Genomic DNA, 15,199 nt, shown 5'->3' with positions numbered 1-15,199 from the left:
GTGGTAGGCGACGATTGACGGTGCTGCTGCTGCTTGCTGAACTTGCCTCTCGCCTTTGTCCGCCTGAATTCGCGGTACTCGAAGGCTGTTCGAGACACACTCACTTGCTGGCTGGATGTACAGCGGCCTCTGCTGACCGTTTTCAGAAAGCCTGTTCCACGCCAGTCGCGTGGAGTAACTTATGCTCGTCACAGTCACGTTACGCGTCAAAGCCGCGCTTCCGAGGGTCCGCGTCGAGTCGCGTCTGCATACCTGCTACATCCGAAACTCAGCTACATCTATCATGGTCCGCCAACAGACTCTGGGTATGTGCTCTGATACACCGCAACTCTACTAGAGATTGACCGGTCTGTCCAGGCAAGTTCTTTGGGAAGGGAGGGGATCCCCCCGTTCAAACCACACTGGACAACGCGTTCGGTGGGAAGAGGAAACGCAGTACGAAAGCAGAGAAGGAGGAGGATGCAGTGGATGCAAAAGGGGGGGTCGGTGATTCTGAGAAAGGTACGCGCTTCCCTAAGGGTCACCTATCACAGTGCCAACATACAACAGTGGTGGCGGCGACACGCTCTCCATCACCGGCCAAACATCGTGAGTTGTCATTTTGATTAGACTCGTTGCAATGATTCACATCGTTGCCAGCCAAGCCGAAGCCACCAGCGTCGAAGAAACGACGAGTGATCCAATCCGACGATGAGGATGATTCGGGACGTGAGTGCTGCTGCTCGACATCGCAACTCTCATTTTGCTGAGGCGTGCTGCCATCCAGCTGGTCCGTCCAATACGAAGCAGACGCGGGCGGGCTCACAGAAACCACCGTCCTCAAACACTACGGCAAAGCCCAATAGTGTTCCGAGCGCACCATCGAAATCGGGACCCAATGCCAAGGCGAACAAGGTTGTGGCGGTGGCTGAACCTATAGATGAAGATGACGCCGCTGTCTCATCCGCTGTCGAAGAAGACCCGGATGAAGGCGAGGAAGAGGTTGATGCGGATGAGGACTTGGAGGAGGAAGAGGAGGGCGGCGTTGCGTCACAGAAGTGAGCTCAGCCTCTCGACTTTGTGACTGAACTGAGCGCATCTCCGCAGCGCCGAAGCAGCACTATTGAAGATCGAGGAGGTCGACCTCCCTAACGGCTGGAACGTCGGAGAACCGTAAGCGGACTGATTCTGCGTTCCGTCCCTGCACTTACTCGTATACATAGTGTGCCCTATGCCGCGTTGGCCAAGGTGTTTTCGCTGATTGAGGCGACCACCAAACGCATCGAGAAGACCTCCTTATTGACATCCTTCTTGCTTTTGGTCATTCGACGGAGAGCAGAGGGGGTTACGCAATCCCTGCTCCAAGCAGTCTACCTCTGCATTAACCGAGTACGCTTCAGATATACTCTACGAGACACGTCATCTTCATTTGATACTTTCAGCTCTGCCCTGACTATATGGGGATCGAGCTAGGTATCGGCGAGAGTTTGCTGGTCAAGGCCATCAGTGAGTCTACAGGCCGAAGTCTGGCGACCGTCAAGGCAGACTTGAAGAAGGAGGGTGACCTCGGGCTCGTCGCTATGGTCAGTGCCTGCCAATCGAGAGAGGCCCCTTGCGAACTGACTGTCGCTATCGCAGAACTCCAAGAATAGCCAGAAGACGCTCTTCAAGCCTAAACCACTGACTCTTCCCACCGTGTTCAAGAATCTCAAAGAGATCGCTATGAGCAGCGGGCACTCTGTACGTTTCCCTTCGATCACGCCGCGTGCAACTCCCACCGCGGTTCAACTTATGATGTCATCTCAGTCACAAAACAAGAAAGTGTCCATCATCACGAAGCTGCTCGCATCTTGTCAGGGCCAGGAAGCGAAGTACATTATCCGCAGTCTAGAAGGCAAGCTCCGAATAGGTAACGCCGAGCGCACCGTCCTTGTTGCACTAGCGCATGCCGCTGTCCTCGCTGAACAGGAAAGCGGTGAGTCTTGTTTGACATGTGCTGTGCCGGTGTGGGGGTAAGGGTACTGATCGGACTGGTGTTCTCGCCGTTCACAGCGAACAAGAGGCTGAATACGGAGAAGCTTGCTGCCCGGCTTGAAGAGGCTGCCGGGATCATCAAGCAGGTGTACAGGTATGACGTTTCGCGTACTGGTTAGGTCGCTGTGAACCATGTCCGTGTTCAACATCATCTTCTAGCGAACTTCCGAACTACGACCTCGTTATTCCCGCTCTCCTCAATGCCGGCATTGACGGCCTTAAGGAGAAGTGCAAACTCAGTCCTGGGGTGCCCCTTAAGCCTATGCTGGCCAAGCCTACGAAGGCTATAGGAGAGGTCCTCGACAAGTTCGAGGGCAAGAAATTCACATGCGAGTACAAGTACGATGGCGAGCGCGCACAGGTACAGCCTTCTTCGACCACAGTCCGTCCACGAGCTTCCATGTGTTTATCGCGTTGTGCGTACAGGTCCACAAGCTCGCAGACGGCACTATTGCCGTGTTCAGCCGCAATTCCGAGGACATGAGCAAGAAGTACCCCGATCTCATGGAACAATTGCCCCGGGTATGTGGTTCACGAACCCCATGTCATACGGAGCCCTCCACATTCGCATTTGAATACTACGGTGGCATGGCCACGCATCCCGAGAACATATTTATCTGATCTCGTGGCATTCCACAGTGTGTCAAGGAGGGCACGGAAACCTTCGTGTTTGATGCCGAGGCGGTGGCTATAGACAAAGACACTGCGAAGCTCCTCCCCTTCCAAGAGCTCTCTAGGCGCAAGCGGAAGGATGTCAAGGTGGAGGACATCAAAGTCCGCGTGTGCCTGTTCGCGTTTGATCTGCTATATTTGAACGGCGAGGTACGTCTTGTGTCCCCTATCAGAAGCTCTGCCCCTGGCCCGAGTTCCGTTGATCGTTACGGAGCCTGGCTGACTGACAATCTGCCCTGTCTCCTACCGAACACACATTGACTATGTCGTACCGAACAACGTGCCATTTCACGCGTCCAACAGCCGCTGCTGCAAAAGGACTTCGCCGAGCGTCGGGCGCTGCTCCAGGAGCACTTCCAGCCCGTGGAGCACGAGTTCCAGTTCGCAAAGGCGTCCGATGCCGAAACGGTGGACGAAATCCAGACCTTCCTCGAGGAGAGCGTCAAGGACGGCTGCGAGGGCCTCATGGTGAAGATGCTCGAGGGCGAGTTCAGCCACTACCAGCCCAGCAGGCGCACCGTCAACTGGCTCAAGGTCAGTCAGTTAGCCACACGAAACGTCACTGTCTCCCCCCTCTCTCTTTCAGTAGCTGACCCCGCGTTGCAGCTCAAGAAGGACTACCTCGCCGGGGTCGGCGACTCGCTCGACCTCGTCGTCGTCGGTGGCTACTTCGGCAAGGGCAAGCGGACGAACGTCTACGGCGCGTTCCTCCTCGCGTGCTACGACGCCGACGCGGAGGAGTACCAGACGATCTGCAAGATCGGCACCGGGTTCAGCGACGAGGCGCTGCAGGCGCACTACGAGACGCTCAAGCCGCTCGAGGTGCACGCGCCCCGCGGGGACATCAAGATCGGCGGCGCGAAGCCGGACGTCTGGTTCGAGCCCAAGGTCGTCTGGGAGGTCCTGACGGCGGACCTGAGTCTGAGCCCCATATATACCGCCGCGCAGGGTTTGGTACGTCCCCACTACACTACGAGCTGCGCTCTGAGCGAGTCGGGTGAACGCGACAAGAACTGACGCGGATGCCTAAAAGGTCGAGGAGCGCGGTATCTCCCTGCGGTTCCCTCGATTCATCAAAATCCGAGAAGACAAGGACGCAGACGACGCGACGGGTCCTGAGCAGGTACGCTGAGCAATTTCGCGGCCATCATGCCAGTTGTTCTTATGACGATTGCGGTGTAGATCGCAGAGATGTATCAGCGTCAAGCCCTCGCTCAGACGAAGGGCGGGAAGAAGAGCAAGGGCGGGGACGGGGACGACGGCTTCTGGTGACCTCGGACATGGGTTTTTCGTTTTTTTTTGTTTCTTGCTGTCTCCGGCATACGACGTCGTTGCACTGTTCTACTTCTACTATTAGGGTAAGCTATGTATGGAGCAAATACGGCAACAAAACGTCCGCCCAGCGCGTGTGAATTGTATGGAAGGAAAACCAGGAGTGCGGTCCTGAGGCTCATTTTGACGCAACAACGGTCTTGGCGGTGTCCACAACCTCTTGCGCGACAGGCTTGCTCGATTGCTCCTTGTCCTGCCCGCCGAGGTACCAGTAGTTGACGAAGCGACCACCCTGGATGAGTTGGGCGGTCGCGTTTGTCGCGTGGCACGCGAAGAGCAGGTAGTTCCTTGGTTGTACGCGCCATGCTGAGAATAGCACGACACGACTCAGTACGCCTCTGGGAATAGCACACGGACGAACACGCACCGAAACGCATGAAGACCAGACTTGGAGGCGGTGTCCTCGAGGTGTGAATTCGATGCCTACGCAAGGTGAGGATGACTGCACTCACGAGTAGGAAGCCAACGCCGTGGTCATGGGCCCCGATATCACATCCTCTGTTTTGTTCAAGTCTGCGATGGCGGCGAGGGGGAGACCCCAGTTTGCGACCTGGGGCAGAAGGCTGAGTGAGTCGACTCATACCACCTAGTCGGAGCGTTTGACACGGACCGGTCCCCAAAAATGCGTGCCTGCGTCGAGCGAGTTAGATGAAGACTTCAAAATAACACACAGAATACGCACTGAAGAAGTACTCGCGGGCAGCAGGGGACTGGAGCCACTGGACGACCTTGGAAGCCATGTTGGGAGTGGAGGAGGAAGTGCGAGCAGTCTGACGAGCACGATTTCTCGTACAACGACTCCGACACGGCCAACGCGAGGCGCCCGTCTTCTTGCGGAGCGCTCACGTGGGGCCGGGCGCCTGTGGGGACAGCGCGAGAAGGCATCCGACTCGGACCACTTCGAACCTCGACAACGTGTCATGCTCTTCTCTCTGTGGCCGAACGAAGGTCTATGATACTGATGCACGACAAACACGGGCACGGTCCCCTCTCTCGTCCAGGCCCCGAGCGGTGCAGGGAGAATGGTGATCGAGGCGGACATTGAGGAGCAAACAGTGTCGAGTGCATCTCATCTGCCTCGTTGCAGCGGCTTCGCAGGCGCTAACGGGAAATGCAAAACAGAGCTCGCCCCCTCGCCCTGCGCCCCTTGTCTCCCAGACACATCCTCGCCTCTAGTCGCCCACCTCACCTGAGCCACCTTCTCCCGACAGCATCCTCTGACCGCCCGCTGACCGCACAGCGCCTCGGATCGTTCCCCGAAGACCACGCTTACCTCCCTCCATTTCCCCGGATTCGCCGCACAGCATGCAGTACCAGAACGACCGCAGCTACTACGCCCCCCAGCAAGGCTTCCCCGGACAGCCCTACTTCCAGCAGTTCCCCCCTAGCTATGTCTACGGCCAACCCACTCCCCCCATCGCCCAGCCCTTCCCGGCATATCCCACCGTGCAGCCGGGCACCCCCGCCCACGGCCGCCCGCGTCCGCTCGACCGAGAAATCTCGCGGTCGTCCACCCCGGGGCGGAACAAGCAGCCCCTCAAGTCCGCGCTCAAGCGGACGCGCACCCCAGACCACGGCGTCGGCGACGTCCCGCTCTCCCGGCCGATGTCCAGGGGACGGTCCGCAGATGGGCACGGCATGCATCGCGTGCGGACGCGTTCTGGCTCGCGGATCCGCGCATTTGTACCAGGTACGTGCTTCCGTTGCGGTTGTCCGGTGGCGATGGGGACGGGCTACATGTGCATCGGGTAGATCATCTCATCCTGACGCTGCGGTCGACCAATGAGCTGTGGCTGGAGAACGTGCACCAGGAAGCTATGATCCACGAATTGCAGGAGGACGTGCTCCAGCACTGGCCCCGAGGCTTCAACAGTGCGGACAGCCGGCGGGGCAAGTGGAAGATTCAGTTCGCCGGCACACCATGGGCTGCTGTCGGCCAGGATGCGCTCTGGTACGCGCATTTTCTTGTTTGGGGTCCGTCCTTGCTCAATCGTATGCTGCATTAGGGCGGCGAAGATGATTCTCCAATTGTACCGAACTCTTGCAGTCAACGTTAGTTATACCTGCTCTGACGCTGCCATCTAGCTGACGAAGCTCCGAAGGGCTACTCATATCTCGCGACAGTCAACGTAGGGAATCCGGTATGTATTCATCATCGTTTTGCTCGGGCATAGTCCCTCACGTTTTCTCCTGCTAGTGGAAGCCACCACAGCTCATCTTTGTGGACTCGACGCCTGACCACGAACCCTCCATCTTCTTGATGATGCTCTCAAGGGCGGGCGATAGGTTGACTCTGCTGGAGGCCCCGTACTCGCTAAGTGAGCAGCTGGGCATGGAGCTCCGTGCAACCTTCCCCAAGAAGATCACCGCCGATCGTGCAACAGAGGATGGCCGGCACGTCTTCGAGGTGAAGAGGAGCGGTTATGGAGGTGCGTCCCGTCCCTCTCACATCTGCCCACCCTCCTCGCGTCCAATCCCCATGGCTGACTAACCGTCCGCAGTCGAGGTGGACAAGAGCATGCTCGTCGCGTTCGTCCTCCGCTTCTTCAACGCCGGCGGCTTCAAGCTCGCAGGGAGCGTGCCCATGGGCACCCGGAGCATCTTCCACTTCGGCCAGCGCAAGGAAATCTGGGTCTTCCAGAACGCGTGGTCGCCGACTACGCGCCCGAAGGAGCAGCTCGCCAGGCGGCCGTCGAGCCGCCAGAGCCGCCGCAGCGCGAACGGGCTATGACCTCTCGCACCCCGCTCTCGGCCTTCGACTCGTCATGACTTGCACGGACTCTGATGACCCGCCGTTCACGATGACTATGGCGATGACGATAGCTCTCGCTCACGTTCTCTCTCTCTCTCTATGTCTAGACTAGCGCATACCGGTTGTGCTCTGGGCGCTCAGCTGGTGCTCCTTGCTTCTGTAGTCCTTTTGGTGTATCGCCCTGCTTTGTGATGCTGGTCCGTGCTGCGCGCCCGAGTATGTTTTTCTTTGTATCGATCTACCTCAATGTATATCGCTTCATTGAATGGAATGTATCGACAGTGGTATAGATCTGTCATAACCCCGCTCACGTAGTGGTCATCCAAAGTTTATCGCGTTGGCCCGATCACAAGAGACTGTATGTACATCGCCATTCGCTCAACTGGGCTTCTTGGGCTCCTGGGCTACCTGGGTCTTAACTCCCGTCGGCCTTATGTTGCTCTTCACTGTGCCAGTCGGGGGGGTGGGTCCGCCCTTGTCAACGAACCAGTCATCGTCATCGTCCTCTACCGCGTCATCTTTACGAGTGGTCGCTGGCCTAGAGCAAGCAAGGGCGTATCATGAGCATACTTCGACCACCACGCAAATCATGTCTGGCACTGGTACTCACCCTTCCGGCGCCCCGGCGGCGACAGCGACGGCGACGGCAACCTGATCGGCGCGACGGGCGAAGTGCTCACTGCAACGTGAAGGTCTGGTCAGCCCTTCGCGCCCCACGAGCCGAGGGGTCGGTCCTGGTAAGGAGATCGACGTACTCTGCTGTGGTAACGGGTCCCTCCGATGGAGAAGAGCCGTCTTGCGAGCTATGCGAGTCGACATCTGAGGCCGGGCTCTGCAGCACGCCGTCCTCCTGTGAGGGGGGTTCGTTGGCACGCGCAGGTGCGGAGTTGAGCGCGGCAGGAGGGGAAGCTGGGGTCTGGGCCGCGGGACTTGGCTCGTTCGGGTTGGCGGCGGGCATGTGCATGAGCTGAGAGGAGATGTGGGTGATAAGCGCTAAGCCCGGGTGCTTCTCAGGCCCGCGATTTATAGGTCTCGCGGAGCGGCGACTGGAGGTGCTGTGTACACAAGGTGGATGCAAACCTACAGTATCTGACGTCAGGTCTAGCTGGACGGATCCAGCACGACGGAAGGTCTCTGGAAGGTGCGGGCACAGGTTCGCCAGGAAGAAACAATGCAAACGTTCGTCGCATTCACTGGACAGGTCACAATTCAATATTAACAATATTCAGCCACGATCAGAGTCGAAAACGTGGCTCTCGAAAGGAGCGATCCCACGTCAAAGGCAGGCAGCTCGCTCGTTAGCTGAGGCCACCGTATGTTGCTACATCGAAATAATGGTATTGACGACGATATGCGTCTGCCATTTCCCCCCTCATGTACTGGAAATGTTTCAATTCGTCGTGTCGATCAGGTTGCAAGAGACACTGTACGCTGCCGGCCACTCAACCTGATGACTTCCCTGCAACTATCCTTTGACTCCCTTGGGCACTCCGCCGCCGCCGCCGGTACCGTGAGCAGTCGGGCGGATGGGTGGGCCCTTGGGAAACCAGTCATCGCCATCGTCATCGTCGTCTTTCTTGTCATCGTCACCGGTGATCGCAATCCTAGAACAAGCAGGGGCGTACAATGAGCACACGTCCACCAGCGCGCATACCATACATAGCACTGGCACTTACCCTTCCTGCGCGTCGGTGTCGCTCGGCCTAGAAAGGGAGTCGGCGGCGGCAGCGACGGCAACCTTTTCCGTGCTCGGGGGGACGTGCTCACTGGGGACGTGCACGCACATCAGTCAGACAATCTCCGGGATTATGATACTGAGAGCGATCGACGTACGCTGCCGGGCTAGATGAAGAGGGAGAGTCGTGGACACCGCGAGCAGTCGCAGAGTCGAGCGCAGCAGGGGTGGAGGAGATGGGATTCTGGCCCGTGGGCTCGTTCAGTACTAATGCAGCGGACATGAGCTTGGGGGGAGGTGTGGGTGATAAGCCCGGGTGCTTCCCTGCTTCCCAGCTATATAGCACCGCGGATAGACGACGGGAAAGGGCTGGGCACGCTCTGAAGACGAACGCAATCCCACAGTGCTAAGCATCGAGTCCAGCCAGATAGATCCACCACGATGGATGCTCAATGGAAGGTGCGGACCCATGTTCGCCGGACAGAGACAGTGCAAATGAGCATCGCATTCGTTGGACATCTAGCCACGATACTATAGCCAGGAACTTGATTTCCAGAAACAGCAAAGCGATGTCGAAAACGCAAGCAGCATCGTCGCAATCGCTGGTCCGCTCGGGCTCCTCGTGCGATGTCAGACTTTGAGCAGCGATCCAAGAAGTAACCTAGAAGGCGAAGGCGCTGTGCGTGGGGCTTCACAGAGTCACACATGGCGCGCTATTGCGGGTGCAGCCCATGAGGTCGGCGAAATTTGAAACGTTGAAGGACGCCTCAATGGTGCGATGAGGATGGGGTGTGTATGCGGCGTGCGCTGCAGGTGACGATATGTACTCGGAATCTGCCGGACGCTGATGTACTACTGCACACCGGACGGCGCTGACATTTTGGGGTGACGACGAAGCAGGCGCAAACCACATTTAGCGCCACTATGCCTCCGACTCTGCCTTTGTGGACTCCAAGGGCTTCTCCCACATTCTGCTCCTGTCAAGGCCGGTCATGCCTTCCAGCAAAATCTGGTCGATGGACAATTCGACTAGTCACCAACCACCCAGTCGGCTTGTCGACTCGGATCTCAGGATAAAAGCCCAGTATCTAGTTATCCTTTCCAAGTCGGTACTTTATAGTTCGGATTGTTCAGAACCCCCCTAACGAAGCGCAGGAAACGGCACTTTCCCGAAGACACACGCTTGCGCTCCAAAGTTGTTGTGTCAATTCTTCCGGAAATCAAAGCCAACTCATGCAGTCCTTCATGCGCTCTTCCATACCCTATCGTGATATCTAAGTCTTGCCTCTGTCTACATCACAGTACAACATGGGCAGCAGCACTTTCCGTGGCTCTCGGAATCGACCTTCGATTTCTTCCCGGTCATCTGGGGGGTCCTTAGCATCGATAAACTAGGTTTGCGAAAGACTAATGGCTTGCCTCTACTTCAACCGGGGCCGACTGAGCATTGCTAGACGGTTTGGGTTGCTCGCTCAATTTCGCAGGTCTGGCAGGCTCTGAAGCTGGGGTGTTCCCCGTTGGGGGTGCAGTCAACCCTTTTGGAATGAAGTCGCCGTCGTCCTCGGGTCCGTTGCTGCTTATGATCATGAGCCATCTCAAGGACGAGCACCGAATGGAACGTACGCTTTGTCATCAGCAAGATTTAGTCTAAGGGTAAGGGTCAGCTTTCACGTCTTTTTCAATTTGATCGACGCTGCATAGGTGCATGCCTCCAGTTGTAACGTCCCACTCGTGAGGTGCAACAGGTGAACGAGACCTACCTCTCTACTGATTTCTTCTGAACCAATGAGTTGTCGAGATTGTCTCGAATCATTATGTCCGTCTGCGAAACCCGAGTAGCTCGACTTTGAAAGGATGATTGACCACGTATGCGGGATGATTGTCGAATAGGAACGGAGTCGGTTGTGTGCAGAACTGACCTCTTGCGGATTTTAAGCCTTTCGGGACCCTACGCGGCGCCAACGCCCATGGCATGGGCAGTGTGAGGCTGCGCGAGTGTGGACTCGCGGTGAATGGAAGCCCGAGTACAGGAGACGCTCATGTGGACGAGTACGGTGGGAGTGCTCGGAAGACAGTGAGAAGTCACGCTAGAAGTGCTTAGGGTAAGCTCAATAGGTGTCGGAGGGGAAGGTGAAGACCTCTTGTCAAACGAGCAAGAATGATAGATGACCCCGATGGAGTTGCACAGGCCAAACGGCAGAATTTCTTCCAGGTATATCTATTCGGAATCCACCCAACGTGCCTTGAGGCCGTGTATTGTACTCTTTCACATCAGCTAGCTATGACATAGCGCACAGAAATCGAACGATCCCCTTCTACCTCCGAAGTTCTTAGCGGCTGGAATGTTTTGTACACGTATTTCATGTTCATCATCACGGAGCGATACATTGTATAGCCATGAACAGCAGTAAATCCGCACAACTATGTGAGTTCCCTCCTCTATATCGCAGTAGCCTTCTGAACCTTCTTACTCGCTTGCTTCTTGCTATCTTTCTTTTTGCCATTCTGCTTCTGTTTAGCATCCTCTTCAGCGCCTTCATCCTTCGTTTTGTCCTACAATCGTTTGTTGTCAAAGGTAGGAGACAGATTTGGCTCTCACTCACCTTACCCACTGCCTTCGGACGGGTATGCGTGGCGTGTGGAGTGTCTGTTGGCTTTTTCCCCTTCCCCCTAGGAACGAACTCGTCTTCGGAGTCATCCTCCCCATCACTGAGGGCGTCATCTCCGTTTCTGGCGAGACTTTCGGAGCCCGATGGGTTTAGCGACAGTTCATCAACAGGGGCGACATCTTCTGTCTGATCCAATAGAGCAGTGCCCCCTCTACCGAAAGCATGGGTGAGACGGAGGGTACAGATGCTCTCAGGACTGAGACTTACAAGTCCGGAACATTCCCAACCGCCACGGCGATGAAGGCGACGGCGGCAGCAGCAGGAGCAACGGCATTAGCCACAGTAGAGGCGAGTTTCAGAGTCTCCCTGGAACTCCGTGTCATCAAGGGCTGCTTCGCTACAGGTTGAGCACTCTTACGTTTCCTCAACAATATCAATGATCCCAGGAATGGTCGCAGAGGAGTCGGAGACGTCCGTGCCGTCTGTGTTCGGAAGAGGTTCGGAGGGGAGTTGGACGGAATCCTCTGTGGTCATAGTGGCGGATTTGGGAGACAGTTGAGTATGTTAGAGTCGTCTATGTCGATTGCACAGTGTAGCTGGGCTGAACCCTTAAATGAATGGTCGAGCATGGGCAGTGCTGCTATGCTGAGCGTCCTTGGACTGCTAGTATCAGGAAGCAGTACCTAATACGCTGTCTCGGGCTGACATAAAGCGCGCATGTGGTCGGTCCTGTGCGACACGTCCCGAAATGTGACAATCGAAGCCGACTTTGATCTTTGTTCGGTGTTTCAACGCCAGGAAGGCGAGCCGACCATGAGGTACATTAACATTCGTACTCGCCTTCGCTCAGTAGACAGGCTACAAACAAGGTTCACGTCAAGAGCAGAAGGCGTTCGTGTTGCATTGCCAAAAGAGAGCGAATAACGTGTCGAAGACGACCCCTGCGGTTGCGAATGGATCATTCTGACTCTTCATCGCGGCTTTGGCTTTGGCTTGCCAACAGCGACAGGCCCTTGTGGCTTTGAGGGTCTGGGCATTGCTGTCGTGCTCAGCGGGCCGCCTTTGTGAGCCCACCAGTCGTCCTCGGCGTCCGGATCAGGTCCATCGCTGAAGGAATGTGATCAGAAGCGGTACTAGGATAGGACGTGCCGGAAAATCACGCCCACTTGACGGTATCCTGGAGATCTACCATCCTGTCAGAAGCTTGTCAGACATATTGCTGTTGGCTGCACCGACGTAGACTCACTTACGTGGAGGTTTTGGAAGCAATGACACGAGTGGCGCTGACGACCTGTCCGTCCGATGGAGGGACGCCGACGCTCGTGAACACAGGAGGTTCGGAAAGTGACGTCTGATCATTGGTCACGGTGACAAACACGGGGGTAGACAAAGTAGCCTCCGGCTTGTCCGTGATCGTGCTGGTGGTCTCGGCGGGATTCTGGTTTAGCGCTTGTTGCTGAGGTGCCTGTGTAACGCAAGAGGTGCCTTCAGAACTGGTTATATTCCACAGAGAAGTAGCAGAAAGAGCAGAGGGGGACGGTTCTATGATTGCGGACGCATGTATCCCACATGCTCCCATGACCGCAGTACCCTGGGTGGGCGATGTTTGAACAGGTTGAGACAATGATGATACTGAGGAACTAGAGGGTGCTGGGATCTCCAAGTTCCATGTCCACTCGAAGGGGAGCTCCGCGGTAGACGAAAGGAGGGCAGCAGGGGATATTACAGAGGATGCAGAAGACAAGATTATTGTCGGCGAAGGAGCGGCTGAATTAGGATGGAGAGGGAGGGGTATGGGTATACCAGGGGGGGCTGGGTATCGCCCTGGGAAGTGGACGAAAGAGAGGAAGTCGAACTAACATCGTGTACTGAAATGGTTGGCGCGTCAGCCTCGCTATTGGTTGTGTGGCTCGAGATGGCAATTTGGGTCACTGAGCGGCTGCCACTGGTTAGGGTGGCGTCACCTCCTGCGGTGGTCGTTGCTGCCTTCTCCGTGGGGCTCTGCGACAGCCTCCCCGTCGCGGAGTTGACCGCTGAGCTGCTGAGCGCTGTGGATGAAGAAGTTACCGATGCTAGAGAAACTAGTGGAGCAGGATCCTGACTGGTATGGGCTGCCTGCGATGAAGACGTGTTAGGGGAAGCCGTGGCCGACGCTTTCGTGGTCGCATCAGCTGTTGAGCCTTGCGAAGCAGAAACCGCCACAAGAGTGCCGGTGGTTCTAGCCTCTTTGCTGGTGGATTGCCCAGCCATTACGAAACTACTAGCACTACATGAGAGATACATTAGCATAGATAAACCTCGGAGATGCTGGTCACAAAAGTACCTCAGCTTGACAGTAGATGATTCGGAATGGACTGGGGAACAAACGGAACAGCCCGACGCCGATGTAATGAGAGGCCTGGAACTCTCTGCGGATGTCTCCTGCCGTTTTATAGAGCTTGTGTCATGAGATCTGGTAAGGTAGCCACGTCTTGGCTGTGGACAGATCGACAGCGTCGGGCTGCAAGAACAGAATAGGAAGGCGATTGGAAGTGAGTTCCAGATTGTGATTGCCACACTCTTGTATGCGAGCACAGCTACGTTGACTTGGTACCGAAGCACGTCAAGCACCTCGCCGAGGTGGAGCTCGGCAAATTCCTGCATCGGCGCTTAGAAAGCGCCTAAGCACTTCCCAAAGACGGTTACTCGGAAACGTCTGAACATGGATTTCTGCGCCCGGTCACCCGCACGATCTTGAAAACACCTGCGAGCGAGCTTTGCTGAATGACCTTTTTTTCTTCGCGGTCGCGTGTTCGAGCAGGTTTCTCCGGCTGTTAGTCCGCCGGGCTCGCCCCCACCTGAGGCAGGGATTTGATCTCGCCGTTCTAACAATCTAGAGGTCACTGAACACTTGATTACAGGGCCTTTCAATGCCCTCATTGAAGAGAAGATCCCGCTATTAGCATGGCCTCAACACAGTGATGGAGAAGTTTGCGATAGCTCCCCTCTTGCGCTCGACAATAATCCGGGCAGATTAGACAGCCGCGACCACCACTGCATGACACGTGAGTTTTGTTTTCTATTCCGTTTACTTTGCTGGCCCTCGCGGTCAGACCGCCTGGGCGCAGAAACCTACGTTCTTGTCCGAGCAGGGCTTCGTAGAAGCCCCAAGCTCTAGAGGTTAACGCAAGACTCATCTTGTCTACGTCCGACTACACTTCCCACTGCGCACTGGGAATGGTATACAAGAGTTGAGTCAGGGTCTCCATAGTGAGTCGGAATTGTCATATTTTTCGTAAAGCATTGGTAGATCATCGTCCTGCAGTCCTACCGGAGCACAGCTCATGTGGCAAAGGGAATTCCGATTGGAACCTACATTCACTTAGTCAGCACAAATACATTACATGTCCTCGACAGAGCAAGTACCGTTGTTGGCCCTCTGGTTGGCCCCCTGGTGAGCCCTCGACAAACTTCAACGACAGACGTTCAAATTGCAGCCATACAACATATTGTGAGCGGCTACACGGCCGCCTATCTAGCTAGCCTTAGCAGACTTGATAGTGCTCGGAGGGCCCTCCGTCTGGGGATTGTCAATGCCATGTGCTATGATGCGACTGACTCGGAATTTTACTTGCCTGTGGAGATACAGCATTGGACTCCCCAGTCGCCGTCGATGTCACAGTGTCCCCCTTCTGCCCCTGTGGCGTATTTTTCTTACTAGAAGGCTTAGCGACGGTAGGTTGCCTGGGAGGTCCTCGCGCAATGAACTCGTCGTCGTCGTCCTGATCATTCAGGTCTACATCTCTGGAGAGCAGAGGTTAGACCGTCCACACAGACAGGGGACAAAGTCGCTCACTCTGCTGGAGTGTTTTCCTTGTCTGCCTCCCCGGTTAATGGCTTCGTCAACCCCCCGTTGACATTAGGTGCGTTCCTGAGACATCTATCAAGAGAATGTTCCTGATCATCATGGACACCTGACCTGGACGCACCCATCTGTCGCGAGTCTGTCTGGATCATCCTCAGTCTCGAGCGTAGGAATTTCATCAAGAACAGGAGACATTATGATACAGCCCTGCTGGTTGACAGCTATCAAAGTAATCCGTTGCCCGCCGTGTTACACTAGTGGGTTGAAGGGAGGGGACGGTTGCTGCCAATGTTTCTCTGCTA

General features: G+C 56.0%; 7 protein-coding genes across 7 annotated transcripts; 2 read left to right on the top strand and 5 right to left on the bottom strand.

Moving 5' to 3' along the window:
- Positions 1–283: 283 nt before the first annotated feature.
- DICSQDRAFT_164573 (ATP-dependent DNA ligase) lies at positions 284–3,957 on the top strand (the record flags this gene model as incomplete). Its single annotated transcript, XM_007360168.1, has 18 exons — positions 284–305; positions 358–501; positions 550–588; positions 640–708; positions 767–1,037; positions 1,087–1,152; positions 1,203–1,368; positions 1,422–1,562; positions 1,618–1,719; positions 1,786–1,954; positions 2,032–2,107; positions 2,173–2,374; positions 2,440–2,535; positions 2,653–2,835; positions 2,989–3,219; positions 3,292–3,639; positions 3,719–3,808; positions 3,868–3,957. 18 exons carry the CDS (start codon positions 284–286, stop codon positions 3,955–3,957), a joined length of 2,505 nt encoding a protein of 834 aa, XP_007360230.1.
- A 178-nt stretch (positions 3,958–4,135) lies between these two features.
- On the bottom strand, positions 4,136–4,757 carry DICSQDRAFT_164572 (uncharacterized protein; the record flags this gene model as incomplete). Its single annotated transcript, XM_007360167.1, has 5 exons — positions 4,136–4,323; positions 4,385–4,440; positions 4,470–4,567; positions 4,628–4,647; positions 4,700–4,757. 5 exons carry the CDS (start codon positions 4,755–4,757, stop codon positions 4,136–4,138), a joined length of 420 nt encoding a protein of 139 aa, XP_007360229.1.
- Positions 4,758–5,322: 565 nt separating this feature from the next.
- Positions 5,323–7,100, top strand: DICSQDRAFT_95418 (uncharacterized protein; the record flags this gene model as incomplete). Its single annotated transcript, XM_007360166.1, has 6 exons — positions 5,323–5,707; positions 5,770–5,968; positions 6,024–6,069; positions 6,120–6,158; positions 6,215–6,446; positions 6,519–7,100. The coding sequence occupies 6 exons, from the start codon at positions 5,323–5,325 to the stop codon at positions 6,746–6,748; spliced, it is 1,131 nt and encodes a 376-aa protein (XP_007360228.1). The 3' UTR covers positions 6,749–7,100.
- A 47-nt stretch (positions 7,101–7,147) lies between these two features.
- Positions 7,148–7,727, bottom strand: DICSQDRAFT_123314 (uncharacterized protein; the record flags this gene model as incomplete). The annotated part of the gene is made up of 3 exons (XM_007360165.1): positions 7,148–7,307; positions 7,380–7,448; positions 7,525–7,727. The coding sequence occupies 3 exons, from the start codon at positions 7,725–7,727 to the stop codon at positions 7,148–7,150; spliced, it is 432 nt and encodes a 143-aa protein (XP_007360227.1).
- Positions 7,728–8,234: 507 nt separating this feature from the next.
- On the bottom strand, positions 8,235–8,727 carry DICSQDRAFT_123313 (uncharacterized protein; the record flags this gene model as incomplete). Its single annotated transcript, XM_007360164.1, has 3 exons — positions 8,235–8,373; positions 8,446–8,535; positions 8,603–8,727. 3 exons carry the CDS (start codon positions 8,725–8,727, stop codon positions 8,235–8,237), a joined length of 354 nt encoding a protein of 117 aa, XP_007360226.1.
- Positions 8,728–10,883: 2,156 nt separating this feature from the next.
- Positions 10,884–11,613, bottom strand: DICSQDRAFT_176507 (uncharacterized protein; the record flags this gene model as incomplete). The annotated part of the gene is made up of 4 exons (XM_007360163.1): positions 11,472–11,613; positions 11,321–11,419; positions 11,048–11,264; positions 10,884–10,997 (listed from the first exon to the last, which is right to left on the bottom strand). Exons 1-4 carry the CDS (start codon positions 11,585–11,587, stop codon positions 10,884–10,886), a joined length of 546 nt encoding a protein of 181 aa, XP_007360225.1. The 5' UTR covers positions 11,588–11,613.
- A 467-nt stretch (positions 11,614–12,080) lies between these two features.
- DICSQDRAFT_151167 (uncharacterized protein) lies at positions 12,081–13,624 on the bottom strand. Its single transcript, XM_007360162.1, has 5 exons — positions 13,377–13,624; positions 13,156–13,319; positions 12,914–13,101; positions 12,304–12,518; positions 12,081–12,246 (listed from the first exon to the last, which is right to left on the bottom strand). Exons 2-5 carry the CDS (start codon positions 13,301–13,303, stop codon positions 12,210–12,212), a joined length of 588 nt encoding a protein of 195 aa, XP_007360224.1. The 5' UTR covers positions 13,304–13,319; positions 13,377–13,624; the 3' UTR covers positions 12,081–12,209.
- Positions 13,625–15,199: the final 1,575 nt, after the last annotated feature.

The sequence above is a fragment of the Dichomitus squalens genome (genome assembly GCF_000275845.1).
Source record: "Dichomitus squalens LYAD-421 SS1 unplaced genomic scaffold DICSQscaffold_1, whole genome shotgun sequence".
Taxonomy (NCBI): Eukaryota; Fungi; Basidiomycota; class Agaricomycetes; order Polyporales; family Polyporaceae; genus Dichomitus; species Dichomitus squalens.
This window is presented reverse-complemented; position numbering and strand designations above follow the sequence as displayed.

Excerpts from the sequence above, each read along its gene's own strand:
- DICSQDRAFT_151167 (XM_007360162.1), bottom strand. The coding sequence starts at position 13,303 with ATGGCTGGGCAATCCACCAGCAAAGAGGCTAGAACCACCGGCACTCTT. Across the intron at positions 12,519-12,913 it reads CAACCATTTCAGTACACGAT|GCACCTCAGCAACAAGCGCT; the intron begins GTTAGTTCGACT and ends TGCGTTACACAG. Across the intron at positions 12,247-12,303 it reads ATTGCTTCCAAAACCTCCAC|GATGGTAGATCTCCAGGATA; the intron begins GTAAGTGAGTCT and ends AGCTTCTGACAG.